At 47.7% G+C, this 25,651-nt stretch overlaps 1 protein-coding gene across 3 annotated transcripts in view; it reads left to right on the top strand.

Annotated features, from left to right (window-relative positions):
* The window catches only part of ADAM12 (ADAM metallopeptidase domain 12), a 381,565-nt gene that overhangs the window by 240,408 nt on the left and 115,506 nt on the right, over positions 1 to 25,651 (top strand). For all 3 annotated transcript variants that reach the window (XM_043926044.1, XM_043926045.1, XM_043926043.1), the window contains exon 5: positions 13,419 to 13,495. In XM_043926044.1, the coding sequence (XP_043781979.1) occupies positions 13,419 to 13,495 (77 nt within the window). The remainder of the gene's footprint in view (positions 1 to 13,418; positions 13,496 to 25,651) is intronic.

Raw genomic sequence — 25,651 nt, 5'->3', positions numbered from 1 at the left:
TTCTCCAGTCAGATTACGTAAGGTTCCCATGTCAAAAACAAAAAGGAAGAAGAATATTATTAAAGATAACCCAAAGTCAAAACGACGGCACACACAATTAGCAAAATCCAGCATAAGTGACAAGGGAAAGGAGAGAATTAGCACCTTCAGGAATGCGAGATAATAGAAAAGTTGGAGAAAAGTCTGAAATATTTTAAAGAGAACAGAACAGGTCCAGTAAAAATTCCAGAGTGAAAACATGGGGGAGGGGAAAGAAAACTAAAGATGCACCAGCAATGCGCTCCCCCCTGCTTAAGATGGGTAATTGGTTTCTCAGTGGCATCCTGAAGGAGAAGTTGTTGGCTTTAGAAGGCAGAGGGCACAGTGAACACAGGTTTGTCCCTGCTGAGTTTGTGGTGGGATGGTCAAGTGAAAGTGTTCAGTGGGGAGATAGGTGTATGAGCCTGGAATCCAAGATAAGAATGGGGACCGCAGAAGAAGAGGGCCCATCTCGGAAATAAGTAATTTCTGGTGCACTGGCTTCACGTGGGGGGGCAAATGGCAACCCACTCCGGTATTCTTGCCTGGAAAATCCCAGGACAGAGGAGCCTGGTGGCTACGGTCCATGGAGTCACAGAGAGTCGGACGCAGCTGAGCAATGGAGCATGCACAAGCATGCATTCACCTTTCTTTGTCTCTCTTTCTCTCTTTTTGTCACCTAAGACGATGTCATTTAAAATATGCTTTTAGAGTTAACATGAAGGCTTTCCTTACAGAGTAAATTGTTGTTCCAAATAGAAGCAGAAAAAAAGAGATTCTAGAAATACTTGACAATAGGCTGCTGCTGCTGCTAAGTCACTTCAGTCGTGTCCAACTCTGTGCGACCCCATAGACGGCAGCCCACCAGGCTCCCCCGTCCCTGGGATTCTCCAGGCAAGAACACTGGAGTGGGTTGCCATTTCCTTCTCCAATGCGTGAAAGTGAAAAGTGAAAGTGAAGTCGCTCAGTCGTGTCCGACTCTTAGCGACGCCATGGACTGCAGCCCACCAGGCTCCTCCGTCCATGGGCTTTTCCAGGCAGAGTACTGGATGGGGTGCCAGTGCCTTCTCCGGACAATAGGCTAGTGTGCTCCAGATCTCACTGGTAGATGATGGTGAAAGTGCTGGTCGAATACAGACCATCCTCCGGCTGTAAGATACGCTTCCAAGGTAATTTTCATAGTTTCTTGTTTTGTATCTCCAGCTCCTGACTCATTCCCTATTCTCAGGCATTTTTTGGCCTTTTTATCTCTTTTGGGGAAAAATGTGCTAGGAGAGAAGAACAAATAGGGGACTTGATAAACAAGGGTCCAGCCACTGCCGGGGTGTATGAAACTTGGCTTGCTGATGACTGTAAATCCAGGCATCTCAGAAAGCACCCTGGACCGAAGGTGCTGGAATGTAGATAGCGGTTGTCTCTGTCTGGTGGACACTCTGTAGTTTTCTATTTGCTGTGACTGTTGTGTATAGTGGGTGGGGAAAGGGAGTTCCTTTCTCCTCCTCCTCGTCTTTTCACAAGGTAACTGTGCAGACAGGCAAACACCTCCCCCCTGCATTTAACCCCTCACTTTTCCCCATGGAAGCATCTTCTCAGGGCAAGGAGGGCAGGAGCGGGCAGGCCCTGGCAAACTCTGGTCCCTGCTGACTGGGGCGAGGGTAGGGTCCCTGCCTTGGAATGGCCAGGAGGCCAGCCCTACTGTCTTCCCTCAGCTAAGGGTGGGTAAGCCTGGCCCATCTCTCTGAGGAATATTCCAAGCAATGGTCTTCTGCAGCCCCAGCCTCCCCAAGATGGGTCCCCCCAGTCTTGGCTAGCAAGAACAGGTAGGGAGATGAGGGGAGATGAGGCTTTAGAGATAGAAGGAAGGCTCACTTCTGCCCTGACCTAAGTTGTGTCCTTTGATGGAATGCAGTAGAAACCACCCTTTCAGAGGTAGGCAGCCTCACAATGTGGTACACAAGTGGTAAAGAATCTGCCTTCCAATGCAAGAGACGCAAGAGATGCGGGTTCAATCCCTGGGTCAGGAAGATCCCCTGGAGAAGGAAATGGCGACCCACTCCAGTATTCTTGCCTGGAGAATCCCATGGACAGAGGTGCCTGATGAGCTACAGTCCATGGGGTCGCAAAGAGTCGGACACAGCTGAGCATGCACACACACACACTCACACACATATACTTGCACACACACGTGCACACACACACAAATTCATAGTGTATTTTGATCTGCAGTGGACTCTTTGAATCTGTATACAATAGGAGAAGCAGCTGGAGGCTGGGTGAAATGGCACATCCGAACCTCCAGAAACAATAAGCATATGTTGCTTTTATAATTACAAAAACAATGACTTTTCCCTTTGTCCAACAGCCGGCTTCCCCCACTTCTTGGAGTACTGTTCTGAGCTGTCAGCCACGTTGCTGTAAAGATGAGTGAACTGTTTCATTTACTTAAAGAAAACCCTCAGCCCTCGACAGCCTGTCCTTCCAGCAGAAACACTTTCAGGGAGCTCATAGCTTCCTATTGTCTTTCGTGGGGAGGGGGAAAGAGAGGGATGCAGTTTTGGGGATTTTGTTTCTATTGAATCAGGCTGGAAAACAAGAAGAAATATGCTGACTCACCCCACTTTCCCCCCAAGTCAGCACACAGCGAAGTTCACTAAATTTAAAATTACATATAAAATAAGAACCACTTTTTGGCTAGCAGCTTTCTTTCTTAAATTTAATCTCTCAGCAATCAGTATAAGCTGGTTGACAGGCAGACTAGTGGCTGATTTTAATTTTGGAATTGGTCCCTTGTCTTTTCTGTCTCTGTTGTTCAGACAGGACAGAATATCTGTGGCTCAAGCCTTTGCTGCCCACATCTAAGGAAAGATTGTGTCCTACATTATCTCTTTTAATAAAGCCAGTGGGAGACAATGCACGTGACATTTATGCTGTTTACACCCCAAAAGTCAGCGCTGGGGAAGGCCAGAATGGGCCTCCAGAAAGTCTCCTACATGTTGTCAGCACTTTGGTCCAAACACATCCTTCTGTTCTGTGTGTGTTAACAAAGCACCTTCCCAGTGCCAGGCCCCATGACTGCCACAGAGAATAAAAACAGACAAGAAGACCCACACGGGGTTAGAGGGTGGAGACTGACATAATTCCAAGAATCATGGACTGAATTAATAAAATCTGTGCCGAGTGCACTGAAGGTCAGGCTAAGGGGCTTAATCTAGTCTAAGGAATCATGAAAGGCTTCATGGAAGAAGGAACATGTCAACCACGATCTGAAGGTTGAGGAAGCATGATCCAGGGGATAGGGAAGGGAAGGACATTCCTGGCTGATACCAAGTTTTACCTGGAGATGGGGAATTGCCTGTATTTTGACAGGGGCCACGATAGGTAGGACTTCAAGGCCGAGGGGACAGTCTAGTTGTCATAGAGGAAGATGGGGAAGCTATTGAAAGGTGTCAACCCAGGGGTTGTCATAACCAGGGATAGGTTTTGGAAGACGGCAGTGGCTGCAGTGTGAAGGTCATCAGAAGGGCAGGAGCAGAGATTTGGCAAGGTCAGGCAGCTGGCTCTCATGGATGAGCCCAGAGCCAGGGTAGGAGGAGATGGCTGCTGAGTTCAGGGGCATGAAGATGGGGAGAAGGAAAAAGATCTGAGCTTCTGCACCTGAGCAATACTCAGAAGGGCTCCATTTGTTGTATACGTTTCTCATGGGAAAAATCTGTGAAACCACTTGCTATACAAGACGTCCAAAGGAGACCATCAGTGTTAACTGAGGTGGAACCATCAGACAGGCATGAAATCCCGTATTTTGATCCAAAGTATTGTTTGAGGGACATCCATTCACTTCCATGGCAAATGTTTCCCATCAAAAGGAGTAGAATCTTCCACCATTGGCTTGGAAGTGGGTATGAGGGAGTCAGCCACTTTTCATCTCAGCTAGAGACCATCTGAAGAGGGTGAAAGATGATTCTGGGGGTAGGAGGAAAGGCAGAGACCATTTCCATCTCATAAGGAAATGAGCTAGGCTCATTATCAAATTCTTTTAAAAATGCTTTAAAATGGAATGAGTTTCCCCACCAGGAGTGTACTCTCCACACATCTAATTCATCAGCTCTTCCAGGCTTGCCTGTCTTCTCGCTGACTGAGGCCCCAGGTGCCCCCCCCTCCCCTCAGGTCATCACCATGTCCCATGGTGGTCTCCACCTTCTCAGCCGTCTTATCCCCCCTCCCTGATCCACTGACACTGCAGCAGCTACAGCCCAGCTCCTCACTTCTCAACTGGAAGATGTCCTGGCCACCTGAAATTTCTCCCTGCTTTTCATCTCTCCTACATGTATTCCAGCCACCACTGCTGCCTACGTGAGCCCTCTAGAACATCCTTCTATTTATGCCATCCCCTGTTTCACTCGTATTTTGATCCTCCCAGATCATCGATAGCTTCCTCGATGCCTCCCCGGTCCTCAAGTCCAAAGTTCTGAGACCAGTCTTCCCATGGGAATCCCATGATGGTGACATGCCCTACCTTTTCATACATGAATTTGCTCATTCATTCACACACACACTCACTCAACAACAAGTGTTCTTGAATGCCCACAGTGCCATGGACTCAGCACCAACACTATGCCAGGCATTGTGCCAAGGGCTTTATATGTCCTTGGTTGTTTGACACTCCCAATATGTTATTTTTATACCCAGCTGAATAATCTGAGACACAGAGGGCTTCAGTAGGCAGACCAAGCCCCTAGCTAGTAAGGATTCAAATTCACACAGCCTGAGTCTAGAATCTGAGCTCCTAACTACTATGATGCAAACACAGGGGTCTGTTGTATCTCCCTGGCCGTGGTGCTTCTGTCATGGACTTCAGTCTATAAAACTAGTGAGGCAGCTTCAGGAGCGGGCTGGTGTTTGCTGTGAAGAGAGAGACCTGGCACATGGATCTGAGGGAGGGGAGAGGATGCTCTACTCGCCTGCTGTCCTGGGATACGGGGAGGGGCCAGGAGCCCTGTGGGAATTTGCTGAGCGCCTTGCTCTGAAGCCCACGGGAACTGAAGAAGGCCCAGTGCCCCACAGCACTGTGCAGGAGGGAGGGAACATGGTCCCCATCCTCGAGGAACATGCCATCTGACCACAGGTGACACGATGAATCCGTGACAAAGATGCTTTAGGAGCCAGGCAGTGGCAGACCAAATCCGTGTGGAACGTGCAGTGCATCCCCACCAGCACCCCAGGTGTGCTGACTCTCCTTCTCTAAAGGTATCAGAAGAGGGGGATTTGGGACAGCCTTCAGTCTGCAAGCAGTGGGTATAGAGGTTGGGATTGCAGGCAGGGAGGCAGGCTGCCTGGCTGAAATCTCAGCCCGAGCTTTGAACCAGCCAGGAATGTGAGCATGAACCAGATACAAGCCAGGCTTCCAGAGGAGCGAGCCCATGGTAGCCACTGCTCCGCTTTGATGATGGACTCACAACCTCTCTTAACCCCCCCGGACCATCTGTTCTTCTGAGGTCCTTCAGGTGTCAGGATGATGGAAGGAGAGAGGGAGCTGTGGGCAAGAAAGGGGCCCATGAGCTGTGCCTGGAGCTGGAGGCACACTGTGCCTCTGCAGTAGTGTGTCTGCATGAGGGGGCCCCTGGCCTCAGCTCCTCTGCGCCGTCTCCTGCCACGCCCCTCCGACTCCTGTTCATCCATCCACACAAAGTTCTGCATGACTGCCAAGAAGGTTGGGAGCTGGGAGTTAGGAGCTAGTGCGGGAGTGTGAGAAAATCGCGCCCTCTGCTTTCTCAGGGGTCAGCTTCTCCTGCACGTGTTCATTCATTCATTCAGCAAAATGACGCTGAGCCCCTGGGGTCCAGCACAGAGGGAACTAGACTGGCAGAGCCCAGCGCTTAAAGCATAATGGGTTTAAGTACATGTTGTCATATCCCAGATCGGTGACGGTGACACACATTTCACAGATTGATTTGATCCCTAAGACCCTGGACAGCAAGTGTCAATCCCATTTCACAAATTAGAAATGGAGGCGGCGTCTCAAACCATAAGACTTCCGACTCCAGGTCGATTCAGCGTTCTCACTATTGCCGACTCACTGTTTCCAGGCTGAGTTTGCAGGGTGGTCTCAAAGATTGTGAACACAATTTTGTAAGCTGCATTCTCTAGTGCTGAATTCCAGCACCACACAGTAATGTGATGGCCCCTGAGGTTTGTCCTTCCTAGTCTTTTAAATGGTCATGGTACTTGCTAGAGTTGGGGGCAGAGATGGTTTACAGCTGGGAGCAACGATTATTATATCTGAGGGCAGAGATGGTTTAAGATGGGGCAGACATGGTCCAGAGAGCATGGGTGTGCTGACTTCTCAACAATCTGTCCAACACACTCTCAGGGGAAGGCACGCATGCTAAGTCACTTCAGTCGTGTCCAACTCTTGGGACATCATGGACTGTAGCCTGCCAGGCTCCTCTGTCCAAGGGATTCTCCAGGCAAGAACACTGGAGCAAGTTGGCATGTCCTCCTCCAGGGACTTCCCTACCCAGGGATCAAACCTGCATGTCTTACGTCTCCTGCATCAACAGGCGGGTTCTTTACCACTAGCGACACCTGGGAATCTCCAAGGGAAGCTTCCAGGGGAAAGCATTCGCCATGTCAGAAACACACAGGGCTGCAAGGTCACTTTTTCTTTGCTCGAATGCACTATCACCTTGTTTTAGTCTCAAGCAAACACTTGGTTTGTGGAGGCCTGAAGGTCTGTACAAGGGAGGAAAGACTGGACCACAGTGGAGCAACCTGTGCACACACAGACACGCCCGTGTGCATACACACTCACTCACTGTCACGGCCCTCCCATCTGCAGATCTTTCTGAGTTTGGAAATGACTTGACTTTCCTCAGATTCCCTAAGTGATGTGGGGATGAGACTCTGCTGTGCTTGAGAAAGCATTCCATCCAGGTTTTAGGGGATTTTAGGGGATCGGTTTTCTTCATGAGGGCACATGTTCATAGCAGCAAGACATGGAGGGAAGCTGTCTGGCCTGGGGTTGAGAGGCTTGGTTTTTTTGTCCCTCTTCTGCCGTGAACCAGCTCTGTGACATGAGACAGTTATTTAACCTGTAAGGGCCTCGGTTTCCACATCTGTTCAGGGAAGGTTGACCTTTAAGAGCCGGAAGTTCCCTCCCAGCTAGAATATGGTGTGATCCAAATGCTAAATCGAGACAGTTTGTCACATTGCATGCCGCGGGGGAGGCCCTACCCTGTTCCCAAGGAAAAGAACGTTGCAAATAATTTTTGCTCAGCTTACTGCTTAATGGCATTTGTTTGCTCACAGGTCCTTTTTAATCACAACGTCAGCCCACTTTTGTTAGCAATTTAGCAGATAAAATTCCTTTCTCGCTAGTCCGCTGAGAGTTGGGTAACAGAATTTTTATTTTACTTCCCATACGACATAGAGTTGAGGGCTACTATTTTCAAGCTCAGGGGTTCTTATTCCATATTCCTCCTCCCCGCTATTTTATTTGATTGATAGTATTAAACAGAAGGAGAATTTATTTTACTGGAGGGGGGAAATGCATTAGGTTAAGTAATAAGTATATAAAATACATGGTTAGAGGTTTTATAGAGGAAAAGATGTAATTTTGTGGTTATGCATGTTTGGGACTATTTTCTGTGTTATGTTTTGTTGGTAGAAAGAGAATGTATGGGATCAGCAGAACTAGGCCAAGATGACTATGCAGACAGGATGATGTCTTGTTCTTAGAGACATGAGTGTGATAGAAAGAAAGAGACACACAGTTTGACTCTCTGGAGGCAACTGAATGGCAAGTTTGCAGGGGTAATTGTGATCGACTGAACCAGCAGGCCCGGGGGCACCTACAAAGCATGACGGATGCCTGTGTCCCTCACGGGTGTGTCCACATCCAGGTCCAACAGGTCATGTGTTTGCAAATCTACAAGACCTGGCTGGTTCCTGCCTCTTGGCATCAGTCCAAGGGAGGCAACCTGGTGCTCGGATATGGGGATGCACACTCACCTGGAGGCCTTGCTGAGTGGACACTACTGGCCCCCGTGTGATGCTGCCTGAACTTTCCCCTCCACCTGGGAAATGCCAAAGGGCATAAAGCCCTCCAAAGGGAGAGGAACGGACATCTCCTCCACTCCCCAGAGCCGAATTCCCCAACCAATTATGTGTCACCTAGTGTGATGAGTCTGTTTTTCTGGTTGGTCAATTTATCTCTATGATGACTTACTGTTGTTTAGTTGCTAAGCCATGTCTGACTCTTGGGAACCCATGGGCCATAGCCCACCAGGCTCCTCTGTCCATGGGATTTCCCAGGCAAGGATACTGGACTGGGTGTTTCCTTCTCCAGGAGAATCTTCCCGACCCAGGGATCGAACCCAGGTCTCCTGCATTGACAGGCAGGTTCTTTACCAACATGCCGCCAGGGAAGCCCCGTATGATGACTTGCTACCTTATAAATATGTAATCACATTTGCTTAAACATTTAGTTAATCATGTTTTAAAAAAAGAAATTCATAAGATTGTAACTGTCACAGAGGATCTGGAATTTGGAGTTCTAGTAAAAGTCAACAGTGAGAGACGGACTTGCTAGATGACTGTCTGAAGGTGAACAGAAAGTCATGTTAGAGCTAGAAATGAGGTGTTAACTCTGGCGCTGACCAAGAGTTGGAGTTGTTAAGGGCCAGTGTAGAAGAGCGGGGATACACTCCCTCTTTGATAAGCAGTGCTTCATCCTCGTTGTTGAACTGGAAATTAATTTTATACTAATTTGTTCTCAGCTCATGCTTTAATGAGCTTATATTTCTGGGTATTTAATTTGAAAGTACATTTGATAAGTAATCTATTAAAAAGTAAATTGAGACTGAGGATAAATGAGTTTGAGATTTCAGAGGTCAGTCATTATAGACTATTGTCACCAATTGGGTTTTAATTTTTTAACTAATACTTGATTTCTGATCGCAGTATTTCACAGTCCTCTAAAAGGGAGCAAATGATTTCAAGCACAGGACCCTCAACAAGAGTAGGTGAAAACTGAGTGATGCTGCTTCCCCAGACAGCCTAAACTGTAACACCAGCTGGGTCACTTCACCTTCTGAGTCGTCTCAGCTCCCACCTGCCTGCTGGGTTCCAGGACTGAACCCCGCAACCCTGTGCAGAGGAGACCACTCCTCCCTGATGCCCTGGGGCACTGCAATCCAGTTGCACAACCTCCCCATGTTTATAGAATTGTTATGACTCCCAACTCTACCCAAAGGTAGAGTTACCTGGAGGGGCAAGGGTCCATGGAGCCTTTTAAAACGTACTTGCCATGGAAACTAAAGAAGCAGACTGGCAGCAGGGGTCCCCCGTGGGCTGTCTGGATGCCTGTGGCCTGGCTGGACGCAGGGTCCCCCATCACTGGCCTTTGCGCACCCTTTCCTGAGCCACGTGCTGGTTGAAAAGGATGCTCTTGCCAGGGGGAGGAGAAGGGCAGTGAGTCTACGTCTGTGCCTGAATCCTCTAGCCAAGCAGATGCGGCCCCTCCCTGAACCGTCCTCCTCCCCCATCACCCATCTTTGTACATACGCTTTCCCTCTGGGTGGTTCCCCCTCCCACCTCTGTCCCTGGACACTAGGCACCCCACTCCTCTACATTGTATGGGGGTCAAAAAGGAGCCCCCCAAAGCTTTCATTGTTTGCAGTAGGTTTAATCAACAATATAAAAAATCCAAAATATGCCACAAACTGTTAAGCTGATAAGATGGCCCAACAGCAATGTCTGCTACAAGGTCAACTTTAAAAAATAAAAAAGCTTTCCTTTACACTAAAAATAACCACGCATAAGATGAAACAGAAAAAAGATCCTAGTCGTGATATCAACAAATCTATACAATACCTAGACATAAACCTAATGAAAACTTCCCAAAGCCATCCCCCAAAAAATCTAAAACTAGACCAAAGGGTGCAAAAATGGCTTTATTGTATGAAGAGAAATACCATGTATGTGAATAGAAAATCTCATTATTTGAAAACTACAAATCCTGACTAACCGACCTATACATTCTAAGTAGCCAAGCTGAAAACTCAAAGGATTATTGCAGAGCTTAAAATTTGATTCTAAAATTCACCTGAGAGAGAAAATAGGCTATAATAGTGTAGAAACTTTTGAAGAAAAATAGGATCAAAAGAAAACTCACTCTCAGCAAGATTGCCAAGACAAATTAGGGAAGTAATAGATTTCTAACAAATGGTCAGGGCACCTGGATACCCACATGCAGAAGAATGAAAATGGACCCCTACTTTAAGCATTTATGAAAATTAATTCAAAGTGAATCAAAGATCTAAATGTAAGAGCTAAACCTGCAGAAGTCTTAAAAATAGGTGTAAGTCTTCGTTACCTTAGGTTGGGTAAGGGTCTCTCGGAAATGAGACCTAAAGCATAAGCAAATAAATTAAAAAATAGAGAGTTTGGACCTCATCAAAGTGATCGGCTTTTGTGCTTCAAAATACATCAAGAAAGTGAGAAAGCAACACACAAAGTGGGAGACAATATTTTCAAATCATATAAGGTCTCGTGTCCAGGTTATAGAAAGAACTCTTTCAGCTCCACAATGAAGAGACAGAAACGCAGTTAAAACGCAGGGAAAGGATTTGAGTAGACATTTCTCCAGAGAAGAATCACCAATGGCCAATAAGCATAGGAAAGGATGTTCGGGGACCTCCCTGGCAGTCCAGGGGTTAGGACTCTGAGCTCCCAGTACAGGGCGTGCGGGTTCTATCCCTGGTTGGGGAACCGGGATCCCGCATGCCATGCAGCACAGCCAAAAAAGGATGATCAACATCTCAAGTCATTATGAAAACCAAAACCACAGAGAGATACTACTTCACATACACTAGGACGGGTGTAATCAACAGCATAGACAATAACACGTGTGGGCAAGGATGTGAAGTTTGCACATTCCTCCCACACACTGAGAATGTAAAATGGTTCAGCTGCTTGGAAAAAAATTTAGCAGTGCTTCAAAATGTTGAGAGTCACCATAAAATCTAGCAATCCCACCTACCCATTTATAACCATATACCTACCACAGTATATACCCAAGAGAACCAAAAAACATGTCCACACAAAAACTTGTAGGCACATGTTCATGGCAGCACTATTCAAAATAGCCAGAAAGTGGAAACACCCCAAATTCTCATCAAGTGTTGAATGGGAAAACAAAATTTGGTATATCCCTACAACGTCATTTTGGGCTTCCCAGGTGGCTCAGTGAAAAAAAAATGCGCCTACCAATGCTGAAGACTTGAGTTCAGTCCCTGGGTCAGGAAGATTCCCTGGAGAAGAAAATGGCAACGCACCCTAGTATCCTTGCCTGGGAAATCCCATGGACAGAGAAGCCTGGCGGGCTACAGTCCATGGGGTCACAAAGAGTCGGACAGGACTAAGTATAAAATGTCATTTTATTCAGCAATGAAAAGGGATGAAGTACCAATACTCACCTCAACGCTACAGCATGAATAGACCTTGATAACATTATGCTAAGTGAAGGAAGTCAAACACAAAAGGCCGCAGTATGTACAATTCCACTTACATGAAATGAACCCAAGAGGCAAATTCATAGAGACAGGAAGTAGTTTAGTGGTTGCTGGGGGTGGGGTGTAATGGAAAGTGACTGCTGATGGGTGTGAGGTTTCTGTGGATGATGAAAATGTTTTGGAATTAGATGTGATGGTGGCACAAGACTGAGAAGGTCCTAATGCCCGTAATAGCATGCTTTTAAAAGGGGGGTTTCATGGTGCATGAAAGGAATCACAATCAAGAGAACTTGCTCTGACATCAAGGTGTTCCTATAGAAAAATAGGAATTAAAGCAATGTGGTGTTGGCTCAGGAATGGACTGAGAGGGGTCTGCCTCAGTGGACTAGCACACGGAACAGAGGTGGAGCCAGATACACGTGTGGTTATTCAATACACGAGGGGACTAAGGAAAGGAGCGTGGTGGTGCAGGACAGCTGGCTCTTGGTTCATGGGGCAAGTTAGATTGCAACCTCTTACCTACGCAAGAATGAATTCCAATTTAAAGAGCTAATCCTCAGACTATAGAAATAGAAGAGAACAAGAGAGGACATCTGTATAACCTTGAAGAAAGCCATCTAAAGTAATGCCCAAGGTGTATCAATTTGACTTTAGGAGAACTGGAAAGTCTGTACAACAAAAGATACCGTAAGTCAGGTAAAAAGACGTTTCTCACATAGTAACAGCAAAGTGTTAGTATCCTGAATATGTACAGGACTTCCAGAATCAACGAGAGAAAATCCAAAGAACAAAGGCTCTGCAGCACTCCCATCCCCTTCCTCCAGCTGCCTTTCAGATGATCCCCAAATTCTGTCCTCACTTCATCGACAAAGAGCTCATCGTGGCCCTTTTCTCACGGCATCATCGGATTTCTCTGGCCACTCAGTCTCCTCCAGTCCCTTTCTTAGCACAGTCAAGGTGGTCTTTGGAACGTTGTCTCTATCAGGCAGGACAGCGGGACACCCAGCCCTGCCCTGGAAAAGCGAGTCCTGACCGAAGGAGCTGTGTGCTGAGGGTGAAACTCCAGTGCCCACTTCCCCTACCCCTTGGAAGACGCAGCCCACTGCTGGGGACCACACGCCTCTGGCTTTTGGATGCCTTCAATGAGGAGCGCTGAGTGCACTTAGCCAGCCAGCCACTTAATTGGGGCTGCAACGTAAGCTTTGTTCAACGATAAAATAACCTTGATTCCGGACAGGTATCTGTCTTCACTAAGGAGGTGTCCATGCTGTGATTTCTTTTTGCAAGTGACATGATTAAAGAAATGGAATCTTGCAGGCACATCACCCAGGGATTTTTTGCCTTAGAAGACCTTCCTATTTTTCTCTCCTGATAAGAGAGCTTTTCTGCTCCCAACTGGGCAATTCGTCCAGGACCCTCTCTCTCTCCTCACCCCTCCTTCGTCCCATCTCCTTTTCTGTTTTCCTAAGCATAGATTTAGGCCTCACTTTATTGCATTTCACAGTGTGCTTAAATACCCCATACGGTTCTCTCGTCTCATTACAAGAGACAATTTACGTGAGTGGAAAATGGCAATGGCCATGAGATTTGTTCAGCTGCTGGACTCTGTCAAACCTTCTGCATCAGGGCTTTCCCGAAGGGTTTCAGAGAGATGAAAATGAAACCAGAATGCGATTAAAGACCCTACTGATAATCTCTTAAGCAAATCAGATATTCCTGCCATGGATCCTGGCTGGGTCACATGGGGCTGGCATGAAACATTAACACTGCTGGTTCAATATTTTATGCCAGAGGGAATTCCGTTGCTGAAAGCAAGGTGTTTGGAGACGGTGGGTTTATTGTGAGTGGGCAGGACGGCATCGTGACTGAACGGCTGTCTCGTCCTTTCAGGGTCACTGTTACTACCATGGGCGCGTGCAAGGCTCTTCCGGTTCGACGGTCAGTCTCAGCACTTGTTCTGGTCTCAGGTAAGTGACCTTGATGGTGACAACTCTGCTCTTAAGCACAGCTAAGACCACCCCGCTTCTCGACTCACGCTAAAGCACTAACGCGGCAGGTGGGCCTCGCCTCCGCAGGACCCGGGAGTCCTCACGTGACTTGAGAGCCCCGTGCCCCCCACCCCCTCAGGACCACCCCTGTCTGCCCCCACCCCGCGCCCCCAGCAGCGTGCCTTCCTTGGCTGTCTCTCTTTCAAGGTCATCCTCAGGCCTGTACATTGGCTGTGTTTCAGCATCCAAGGATTTGGGGACTATCTTTTGTCCATGTGGCTCCATGCTAATCAATTCCTGGTGTTAAAAAAAAATAGGACATTAGGTATCTGCATTTCAACTGCTTGCTTCATAAAAATGAAAAGGGCCTCTTCTCATTAGGAGACAAAACGAGCAACTGACTGAGCGCAGATGCAGGTGAGCTGAGTACAGATGTGGCCAAACCAGTGATATTAACTAACTGGCTTTGAATCATGAAGATGAAGGACTGGGTAGATAGCGCATCCTGAGTAATATTTAAGTAGGACAGGTCCACCCTCTGCGCTTGGCCTTGCTGCTGCCTCTCTATTCTGCATCCTTCATCCTGGGCCCCCCTGCAAGGGTGCAGGTAACTATCAGGGCCCCACACAGAGGGGTCCATCTCTCCGACCAGCTTCCCCAGAGGGTCTGAGTCTCGGTGGCCCACCTCCTGTCTCTGGCACCTGGAGATCGTTCCCTCTCGGGTACCTGGCACAGACCACAGTTTGGCAGAGGGATCCTGTGAAATACTTGTGGCCAGGGTTTTGGGGAAAGTTGGGAGCAAGGGTTGCGTGGTCTGGGGTCGAGCACCATGGCCGGGTGGGAAGCCTGACTGAGCCCCCTGCGTGGGGACGGCCCTGCGGAGAATGTCAGCTTCCCAGATCTTCGTGCTGGTGCTGCAAAAGCAGCAGACCGTGCATCAACAGAGAAATTCCGGAGTTATGCAGTCAACTCTGTGATCTTGCGAGGGGAGAATCAGACCGGAGACAAATCTGTATTCGATCAACTGCTCCCTGGCGGAAGAATCGGTTGCGAGGGGGGATACAGACGCAACTGGAGTAGCACCAGCCCGGGAGAGTTTGAGAAAGAAAATAGGGATTAAAAATCAAGTGAAATATGGTGTGACCCCAGAATACATTCAGAGCTAGGAATGTGGAGGAAAAGTCGAGCGTCCTGGGGGACACATTAATTAGAGCCCAGCAGATTACAGTCATGCAGAGGAAAAGCAGAGAAGGAACATCCTGCTTTGCTTCAAAAAGGGCTGATCAAAGATGGGCAGGCAGGGAGAGCTCCGTCCTGGAAGAGAGAAAAGAGGGAGGAAGCAAACAAGTCATCCTTCTTCATTTGAGTCTCGAAGGGGGACAGATAAGGAGAGAGAAAGGCCTGGAGATCCCAGTAGACAGGGGGATTAAAGAGGAAACAGCTCTTTAATGGAGGGAACGAAGTGCAACGTGGAAAATAGGTCATAACAATGAACGCAGCCATGGAGCTTACCCTTCCTTTGAAAGCACTCCAAGTCAAACGGGAAGTTCAGGCCGAAAGTTAATTTTGTACTGTACGGTGTGTCTCCCTGAGATGCCCTGCCCTCCGTTGCGCGGTTTCAGCGCAGCGTTCCTGCTTCTCCTGGTCTCTCTCGTGTTTGCTCACGCTGCTGCGTGCCTCATCCCCGGCTCCCGAGTCCCTAGCCCAGGAGTGTCCCCGTGACCCACGGATGCTCCACAGCACCGTCGGGCACGGGTACCAAACTGTGCCAATGATGGGGAGAGGATGCTGCCCTCACCCCCCGAGAGAAGCTCAGCAGCTGTGTTTTGTGATGGTACGGATGTCCAGCCCTGGCTAGCTCCCACTGGAGCATCCAGACAGCCTTGTCCCCGTGTCCTGATTGATTCACAAACACCCCCCTGGCCAGAGAGAGCATGAGATCCTGGAGGAAGGCAACTGTCTCTCCCATGTCTCCTGTACTCTCACTCCCCACCTCTCAGTTCCTGCTGAGAAATCTGGCACAAGGAGTCTCGGGGGCTCACATTTTTGGATTAAGCCAAGAGTCTTCCCATCCCCTGCAGGCATGATGGTTAGAAGTAGGCTTCATTTCGTAAGGAACCACCTTTTTGCTTGAACAGACGTAAGGAAAGCATTCACAAGATAGATGAGGAAGCTGGTACAGCTGTAGACTAGGCATTCATTGTAATGACAGTTGCATTTTTAAGGGGGGTTTACAATACCTGAGCACAGGTATGCACACGCTAACACCTGCACACTCAGGCTTCCACATATGCTCTTGCACACAGACACACACAGATACTCCCAGGCAGGCTAAGGCTATGTCAGACTTCACCCTTGGCCATCATCACGATTCCTGCTTTCAGGAGGGTGGCGCGGGCGGTAGTGTCTCTGCTTTCCAGAGCAGCTGAGGCTGGGTCACCAGGAGTTCGGTCCCGATGCTGCAGCTCGGGGCTGCAGACGCTCACGTCGAAGGATGCTGTCGCTCCCTTCCCGGTCACTGCTGCCTCGGGAGAGAGGCGTCTCGTGCACCGACAGAGCCTCAGCACATTCTCGTGTGATGCTCACTAAGCCGTGGGCAGGTAACACACGCCTCACATTACGGATGAGAGAGCAAAGCCTGGGAAAGCAGTTTACCCAGAGTCCCTCCGCAGTCACAGACCAAGCTCCATCTCAGACCCCAATCTGGCTGACTCCGACTCCTCTTAGACTGTTTTCGCCACTTAGCCATTTTGCACAATTTGGATCCAACCTTCTTCAGCCCCATCGTCCTCTACCCCAAGGAAGCCCCCCTATTCCAGCTGCACTGATTTCTAGCTGTTCCCAGAACATGTTCACACGTGTCTCACTGACTTTACCCCAGCTGTGCCTCAGCCTGGGACGCACTCCTCTCCCCATCTCTCAGTGGCTTTGGGAGGTTCACTCTCCCACCAGGGCCCAAAACAAATGATGCCTTCTCCAGGAAGCCCACCTGGACTTCCTAGACATCTCCTGCCATGCAACTCAACCCCATCTAGCCTGTGCTATCATAGGCAGCCCTTGCTTGCATAGGACACTTCCTGTTGCATAGTAGGCACTTCACGGATATTTGTTTATATCCGTACTCATCCTGCCTTGGCTCACTTACCGTCCATCACCAAAGCCTGTGCTTTCACTCTTCTGTTGCAAGACCTTCAGGAACTGTCTGACAAGCTCTTCTTAGCTGTTGTTCAGTCACTCAGTCGTGTCCGACTCTGCAACCCCATGGACTGCAGCACGCCACAGTACCCTGTCCTTCACTATCTCCTGGAGTTTGCTCAAACTCATGTCCATTGAGTCAGTGATGCCATCCAACCATCTCACCCCGTGTCGTCCCCTTCTCCTCCAGCCCTCAATCTTCCCCAACATCAGGGTCTTTTCTAATGAGTGGGCTCTTCACATCAGGTGGCCAGAGTATTGGAGCTTTAGCTTCAGCATCAGTCCTTCCAGTGAATATTCAGGACTGATTTCCTTTAGCACTGACTGGTTGGATCTCCTTGCTGTCCAAGGGACTCTCAAGAGTCTTCTCCAGCACCACAGTTCAAAGGCATCAATTTTTTGGCACTCAGACTTCTCTTATGGTCCAACTCTCACGTCCATACATGACTAGTGGAAAAACTATAGCTTTGACTATACAATAGGCTCTCAACACGTCTTAGATGTGGGAGGCAGCATGAGATGCTTTCAAAAATTCAATTAAATGAAAATACTCAGATGTGAGCTTATTTGGTAATTGAATAAGTATACACATTGCTGTGTTCCTTTAATGTTTTGTATGTATTTTAATTATGTAATATAAAGTTTACTGCACTAAATTTTATATAATGAAATTGACTGTAACACAAAATGCAGGAGTACTTCTTGCCTCCCAACACTATTGAAAAATAGCCAATCAACTTATTTTTCAAAGGATAGAATTGACTAGTGCTATGGTCCATGGAATCAGAAATAACCATTATAATGAAAGTAATCATATGTAATTTAGTGATCAGGGCAAACAGAACCATCACTTTTTTCAAAAGAAAGAAAGAAGTTCTGCTTCAATGCAGTGTTATTATTTATAATTTAACAAACAGTTGAATTGATCCCTTTGAAGAAGTCGACCAGAAATCTCAGTTGAGAAGGTGGACAAAGGATCTTAGGAGGAAAACAAGATGGAGGGAGAAAGACTAGAGCTGGGAAATGAGGCTCAGCCCTCCTGCAGGACCAGCCTTCGCCAAGGGGTGAAGGGTCGCTGTGGGGTAAAGATGCTATGGTATCACTGGCCTCCCTGGCACCTCGCAGCTGGACTTGAGTGTTGCCGAAACAGGTGGATGTGGGTTCTCCAGGTCTCACAGTTCAACCTAGATGACCCAGGGCACAGTGGTCTAAGGGGCTGAAAAGTCAGGCACCTGGAGATGGCCTTGCCTGTGCTGTCCTGTCTGCTAGAAAGGCAGGGCCCTGGGCCTACCCTGGTACTGCCTAGAATCTGACACATTGCTCAGTAAATGCTGGTGGAATCAATATGCTGTCTCCAGGCCATCAGGTAGGCAGTGAAATTTAATCCTAGCCAGTCCAAGGTTTAAAAAAAATCTTTAAAGTGTAGTAGATCATATTAAGAAAGAAATTAGCTTCGAGTGGAAGTGAATTTGACCTTGACCTCTGTTCTGTGACCTTCTGCTCCTGTAGCTTCTGTCTGTCTGAGCTACACTGACCCTCCTCCACCCCACAGGCTACATCATCTCTGCCCAGGGCTCTTCCGCTCCCTTCACCTTCTTCCCATGGAGACACTCATTCCGTCATCCTTTGTAAACATCCGTGGGGGGCCACAGCTGGGCTCGGAGCCTGTCCACACCATCTCCAAGGCTGCTCCGGTCCCCACCCTGCAGGACCACCAAGGTCAAGTCTCAGTTCTCCCAGGCCCTGCTCTCATTCAAAGCGCAGAAGGTCCAAATCCCAATTCCTCCATCCCCAGATGGGCTCCCCTCCTGAACTGTTTTCCATTACAGGTCCAGCCCATCCCAGGCTCCTAAGCGTGGTGCCTAGGGGTCTCTGAATACCTCCCGCAGGCCCCCAGCCCCTTTCTGCCTCCCCCGCACCCCGATTACAGCATCTCCCCATCCCCATTTCCCCATCGCCAACCCCGAGCAGCCCTCCCGCCCAGGTTTTTAAATTGCCTCCCACCCACACTTCCTGCCTCCACCCTTCCCTTCGCGACCATCTTGCACATTCCAGAAGGTCATGTTTCAAAAACACTGCTTGATCATCGAAGTTCCGCCACCCTCTGCACTCCAAACCACACAGCTCCATAAGCTCTACCCATCAGCACCTCTTACTCCCATGCTTGTTCAACAGTGTTTCCACGGGCGTTTATCCATCACCTCCTCACATGCCATCCTGCCCAGCCAAACACATTTTAATGTAACAAAGCAAGGGCCACGAAGTAGGTTACACAGAACCACACGAGATACTCAGCAGAGGGACCCAGGGAACCATGCAGGAAGGGATGGCAGGCGTGGACCTCACAGGCTATGGGTCAGCCTGGAAGCCTCTGCCCGAGGGCTGCCCGGGATGGTGCAAGCCTCTGGCATCCTGCAGGCCAGAGCTTGAGGGTCACCAGCAGTTACAAGACAAGGAGCCAGGGGATTTGATCGAGGCTGGGATGGAGGTGGGGAAGGCAGAGGAAGAGGGGCCAGCAGGAGCCAGGTCCCAGGGGCTGGGGGTTGGAGGTGCCTGGAAGAGTTGGCATCGTCATCTGCACGAAGCGTGTGTGGCACAGGAAGTGATGTGGCCACAGAGGCAGCCCACGGGCTACAGCCAAGGTCAGTGCCTTGCTGGTGGCTGACCGCTGTCTGGGTCCTGTGCCCGCCCCCCTTCTGCGGCCCCTGCTGTCTATCCACATGTGTCTCTCTTGCAGCCACCGCATTCTGAGTGTGCTGGGACCTTTGTTTCACCTCCAGTCCTGCTCCTTAAACCCCTCACCGGTTTCCCCAACTTCCCCACATCTCCAGGTGCCCCCAGAACTCCCTTCAAGGCCCCCTGTTTCCCACGGGCCGTTTATCAACCGTGCTGGGCTGACTGCCAGCCTGTGGGCAGCTCTGAGTTGCTCTGGCATTTTGCACTTGGAAGTCAGTGGTGCCCACCCTGGCACAAGCCCTCAGTGACCCAGGAGAGGGGCTGACCATCCAGAGTGGCTGAGAACAGGGCAGCAGGCTGGGGAGCCAGGTCTGGCCGTGGGTTGTGTTGGTTTCCTAGGCCTGCCTTAACACAGGACCACATATTGGGGGGCTTAAAGCACCAGCAGGGTCTCCTCTCATGGCTCCAGAAGCCAGAAGTCTGAATCAAGGTGCTGGCAGGGTTAGCTCCTTCTGCAGGTTCTGTGGGAGAATCTATCCATGCCTGGCTCCTGGCCGTCCTCAGCATTCCTGGGCTTGTGGCCACATCTCTGCCATCTCTGCCTCTGTCCACATGACCTTCATCCCTGTGTCCCTTTGCTTCTCCTTTTTCCATCTCTTATGAGGACACACATCACTGAATTTAGGTTCTACCCTAAGTCCAGAATAATCTCATCTTGAAAGTGAAAGTGAAGTCACTCAGTCGTGTCCAACTCTTTGCGACCCCATGGACTATAGCCTACCAGGCTCCTCCGTCCATGGGATTTTCCAGGCCAGAGTACTGGAGTGGGTTGCCATTTCCTTCTCTAGGGTATTTTCCAATCCAGGGATTGAACCCAGGTCTCCCGCATTGCAGGCAGACACTTTACCTTCTGAGCCACCAGGGAAGAGTCCAGAATAATCTCATCTTGAGATCCTGAAATTAATCACATTTGCAAAATTCAAGAGCCTGGTGCATGGAGGCGGCGGGTAATGAGCAATGACTGCTAATGGTACAGGGTTTGCTTTGAGGGTGATGAGAGTGTTCAGAGGTAGATGGGGATGCTCTATGTATGACTCAGTGAATATACTAAAACCCATGGAATTGCATGCTTTATAATAGGAAGCTAAATGGTTGGTGAATTCGTTCACAATATAGCTGTTATTTTTAAAAGGAGCCTGGCCCGGGGTAGCCATCAATCATAGCTGCTATTTTTATTATCGATGTGCCAGCAAGAGCTATTCTTAAAATCTTTTATGACAGTTTGTTTTACCTCTTTGGTCGTGTCTCCCAAACCTGGTTATGAATTACATTTGAAACAAGAACCACAGGTGAGACATCTTTATGGGTACCACGGGAGACAGCCCAGCATTTTGCACACAGTAGGGGATAATGAGTATTTGTTTTGATTGCACATGAGTATTTCATGTGGAAATTATTTGTTGAAATTAAGCCCAGGGACTTCCCTGGGAGTCCAGTGGTTAAGACTCTGTACTTCCCATGCAGGGGGCATGGTTCAATCCCGGGTCGGGGAACAAAGATTCCCACATGCCTTGTGGCACAACCAAAAAAGTTTTTTTTTAAATGCTTGATGATACTAATGGGTTTGCTAATATCACTGCTGCTATCCCTATGTTTCAAACACAAATGGGGTGGGATATTATTTTTACCCATGAGCTCCTCCCATAAAGAAACTGAAATTGAATTTCATGCCAACTCATGATTGACAGCACATTATGTGTGCGCACAAGTGCGTGCTTAGTTGTATCTGACTCTTTGCTACCCCATGCACTGTAGCCCACCAGGCTCCTCTGTCCAGGGGGTTTCCCAGGCAAGAATACTGGAGTGGCTTTCCATGTCCTACTCCAGAGGACTTCCCGACCTAGAGATCGAACCTGCGTCCCTTGTGTCTCCTACATCGGCAGGCGGATTCTTTACCACTGAGCCCCCTGGGAAGTCCTGGCGGCACAGTGTTGGGCCTAAAAGTCTTTTTCCAAGGAAATTCAGTTAGCTGTTGAACATGGAAGTAGCCAGGTTAATTCATATTTTTGAATCATCGTCTTATTACAGGTCATCAAAATCCATGTGCCCCACCCTGTTTGCCTGGGAGTGGTAAGAAAGATCATAATAAGAACAGCACCTTTAAGCTGTGTTACTTGCCTGGGGCACCATTACTTTGGAGATTAAAAACTGAATTTTAAGAAGAACAAACTCATCTTGAGGAAGCATAGGTCCCCTGAGTTATCACTTTGAAAGCTAACAGAATCAACTGAAAATTTTAATAGATTTCTCTTTGTTTCCACTGAAAGAAAAACAGCAGGATTCTAACATTTAAAATAAGGCTGGCTATTTTCAGAGCAGTAGCTCCATTTCTCTGGCCCTTTTCCTTTTGACCTCTGCCCTCCATCAAGGTCAGCCCTGTTCTGGGCTCCACATCCCTCCTGAAACAGCACCAGAAGGAGGCAGGCAGGAGCGTGTGGGAGTTGACCACCTCAAGCTTCAGATACATGGGTCAAGATTGGGTCCCACCTGTACCTCCAGCTACCTGTGTGGCCTTGACAGTGGGGAAAATGACCAGATGTATCCTAGGCAGGGTGCCATGGGGGTGGCCGTCCTTACCCTCCACCACCCCCTCTCCTCCGCTCCCCCCATTCACCACCTCTGACTGCCCTGGGAGGTGGCCTTACCCTCCCCATAAGGGCTGGTCCAGTGTTCCCCTCTGTCTCCTAATGCCCCAGGGAGAAGATACCCACACTCTTCATCTCTCCCAGACACTGGAAACTGACTTCTAAGCTTTCTCCCTCCTCTACCAGTGGGAAAAGAGCCCCACTTTCAAAGTCTGCTGGATTTAAATCCCTCACTCTGAGATTCTTCCAACTCCAAGTTTACAACAAACTACCTATGACATGCAACTTAAATCACATCTGCTTATCTAGCTTGGAGCCAGAAAGGGCTGTGAGAACATCAAATTTTAAATCTCGGAAACCCTGAATCCTTGAATTTTGTGTCCACTGTGGTTTCCAGCAATCTCTAGAGCTAAGTGATTAATTATACACAAGACAGTCCAAAGCAATTATTTAATTAAGATGTATTCTAGGCTGCCAATGGTTTGTAGCAAAGGGAAAGACTTCACCCCAGTTTCTCAACATCTGGCCCTTGGATGACTTAAAAGATAAAAGGAGATACCAGAACAATTTTATTACTGAATAACAATTTCTAGAAATTTTCCATTAAGTAGAAAAACTTCTTCAGTCATATGCTTCTCGTGATTAGAACTTGGTGACATGTTTTACTGTAAATGTTCAGCTTATTGAAATCTAATGCAAAATAGAAAGTGTTGCAATACATACAAGAGATGTTGGTGTCATTTTCTTTTTGAGGCTGGAAAGTCAGTTTTCTAGCCAATCTCTCTTTCCCCTCCAAGTGTATTATTCATTTTCCACTTTGCCCTGGCCTCTTTTTTAAAAGAGCTTTTTCTTAATTGAGGCTTTTACAAAATCAACTTTAATAAACAGAAATCCCCTACTACCCATTCTTAACTTAGGAATCTAAGTTTTAGTTCATAAAGAACTTTTCAAAGAAAAAAAAAAGCATTGGAAGCCTCCCCAGAGTTGATGACCAGAGTCGTGTCTGTGTGTCTGTATGGTCTACTTTGAGATTCCTGAAGACACTCGTTGGAGGGGGTGGGGGAGTGGTAGGGGGCCAAGGAGTACAAGAGAACAGCTCTAAGTAATGACTTTATATCAATCTGTGGGATTTGAAATAAGCCAAAACGTCTTCAGTTACTCCAGCCCACACTGTTGCCCCGTCTCTGCACAGCTATGCCGTCGGTGTTGGTAACACACAGCTTCACTCACCAGTGTTTTCCAAGTGCCTCGTGTGTCTCAGTGATCAGCTCAGTCAGGCTGTGATCAGCCTGTATGTGACTGTGCTGTTTCTTCCACCGCTTTTGAGACTTCACGAAACAGGACCAGTGGAGTAACAGCTGAATAATAATGAACTGATTAGTGTATGTGGGTTTACCAGTTGTGTTCAAAATAAATATTTGCCTAATTCATATCTTCTCCTGTTATGCCATTTGAGTATTGGAATACAGTCATTCCATTAAAATATAAGAACGATTAAATGGTCACTTGTAAGTAGATTATCACTAAGTGCAGGATGAGTGAATGGCTGAACAAATAAAGGAGCAATAGTGGAAGACATTTTCCAATCTCTTTCCTTTGGAAACAAGCTCAGATTATCTGAAAGAAACTGATGGAGCACCTGACTTTTTCAGCTGTTACTTAAAGACTAAGCTATTTCTCAAATCCTTGGGTTGAGGCTATATAAATCATGTGTGAGAACTGACTCCCTACACCTGGAGTCCATGGACCTCATCCATGGTTTTGAATCTACTTAAATTTTCTGCAAAATATTATGGATCTATGTATGTGTGAATTCTCCTGGGAAGAGTATAAGGAGTTTCATGTCTCAAAAAAGGTTAAGAGTCACTGTGTTTTAAGTGTCTATTTACAATCAGATGAATTTTGCATGAAAATTGTGTTCATTTATGATTGTGGTCAACTTGATTGGTAACAGAAGTTGCTAGATGTGTGGGAACTCTTGGAGCTGCCAGTTTGCTGTTACCCAAATTTCCATTTATCTAAAGAAAAACTAATTTCAACATCAGGAAGAGCCTGTTTAAAGAATTTCCTGTTCCACGTTGGAAAAGAGAAAGACAAAAACCAACCTGTAGGCTGATGTTCCCCCATCACTTGAAGGAAGCTGACATGGCTCATTTCCAGGAAGTAGGACACAGCCTCAGTGACAGATTTTCTCTTCTTGGGCTCCAAAATCACTGCAGATGGTGACTGCAACCATGAAATTAGAAGATGTTTGCTCCTTGGATGAAAAGCTATGAAAAACCTAGACAGTGTATTAAAAAGCAGAGACATCACTTTCTCTACAAAGGTTCCTATAGGCCAGTAGTCATGTACAGATGTGATCTTTCAAACTGTGGTACTGGTGAAGGCTCTTGAGAGTCCCTTGGACAACAAGGAGCTCAAACCAGTCAATCCTAAAGGAAAGCAACCCTAAATATTCATTAGAAGGACTGACACTGAAGCTGAAGCTCCAATAATTTGCCACTTGATGTGAACAGCTGACTCATTGGAAAAGACCCTGATGATGGGAAAGATTGAAGATTGAAAGCAAAAGGAGAAGAGGGCAGCAGAGGATGAGATGGTTGGATGGCATCACCAATTCAATGGACATGAACTTGAGCTAAGTCCAGGAGATAGTGAGGGGCAGGGAGACCTGGTGTGCTGCAGTCCGTGGGGTCGCAAAGACACAACTTGGTGACTGAACAACAGCAGGACACAGCCTTGGCTCTGTCCTTCTCCAGGAGGTCAGACATGCCCCGGGGTCCGTGAGCTCATGCCACCTTCTGTCTCTGCAAGTTAAAATATTTAGCATATGTGTCTATTTTTAAAAAGAATTTATACTTTTAGGGACCTCCTTGGTGGTCCTGTGGTTAAGACTCTGTGCTGTCACTGCAGGGGGCTCAGGTTCAATCCCTGGTCGGAGAACTAAGATATTGCACAGCCCAAATAAATAAATAAATAAAGTAAAATAATTTTTTAAAAAGAATTTATACTTTTATTCCCGAATGTAAATGTTAGCACAAAGGGTTCTTTCTTCATTATTGTCACTCCAAAAGAAGCATAGCTATCTTCTTAATGCTACGTTTGGTATCACGGAGCCACAGATGGCCAGGATGGGGATAGACATGTGAACAAAGGGCCTTCCTGAAACGGTCAGCCTTTGGATGGGTACATTAACAGAAGCCTCACCCTTGGGTCCGCCCTTGTCAATAACAAAGAGCTGCTGCCATTCAAGCCCTGCCGCACAGCCAGGAAATGGCAGAGCTGGAACTCAAACCAGATCGTTGGATTCGAAGGCCTCCTTGCTGGTCTCGGTGCTGGGACTTTCTTCAGGCCTCTGAAGAGCTGTATACCTTTAGCCCAAACAGACCCAGATGCAGGCCTCAGCTCTTCGAGGAACAGTTCTGATGCTTTGTGCACTTACATTACATTGGTTCCTTTATTCACACATTGCCCACAAATTAAATAAGTAAAATACCCCCAAAAGCATCCTTTTTAAAATGCTTTTTTTCCCCACTGAAGTATAGTTGGCTTACAATGTTGCATTAGTTTCTTGTGTCCAGCGAAGCGATTCTGTCTTATTTGTATAACAGACATTTTC

Source organism: Cervus elaphus, chromosome 15, assembly GCF_910594005.1.
Source record: "Cervus elaphus chromosome 15, mCerEla1.1, whole genome shotgun sequence".
Classification (NCBI taxonomy): domain Eukaryota; kingdom Metazoa; phylum Chordata; class Mammalia; order Artiodactyla; family Cervidae; genus Cervus; species Cervus elaphus.
This window is presented reverse-complemented; position numbering and strand designations above follow the sequence as displayed.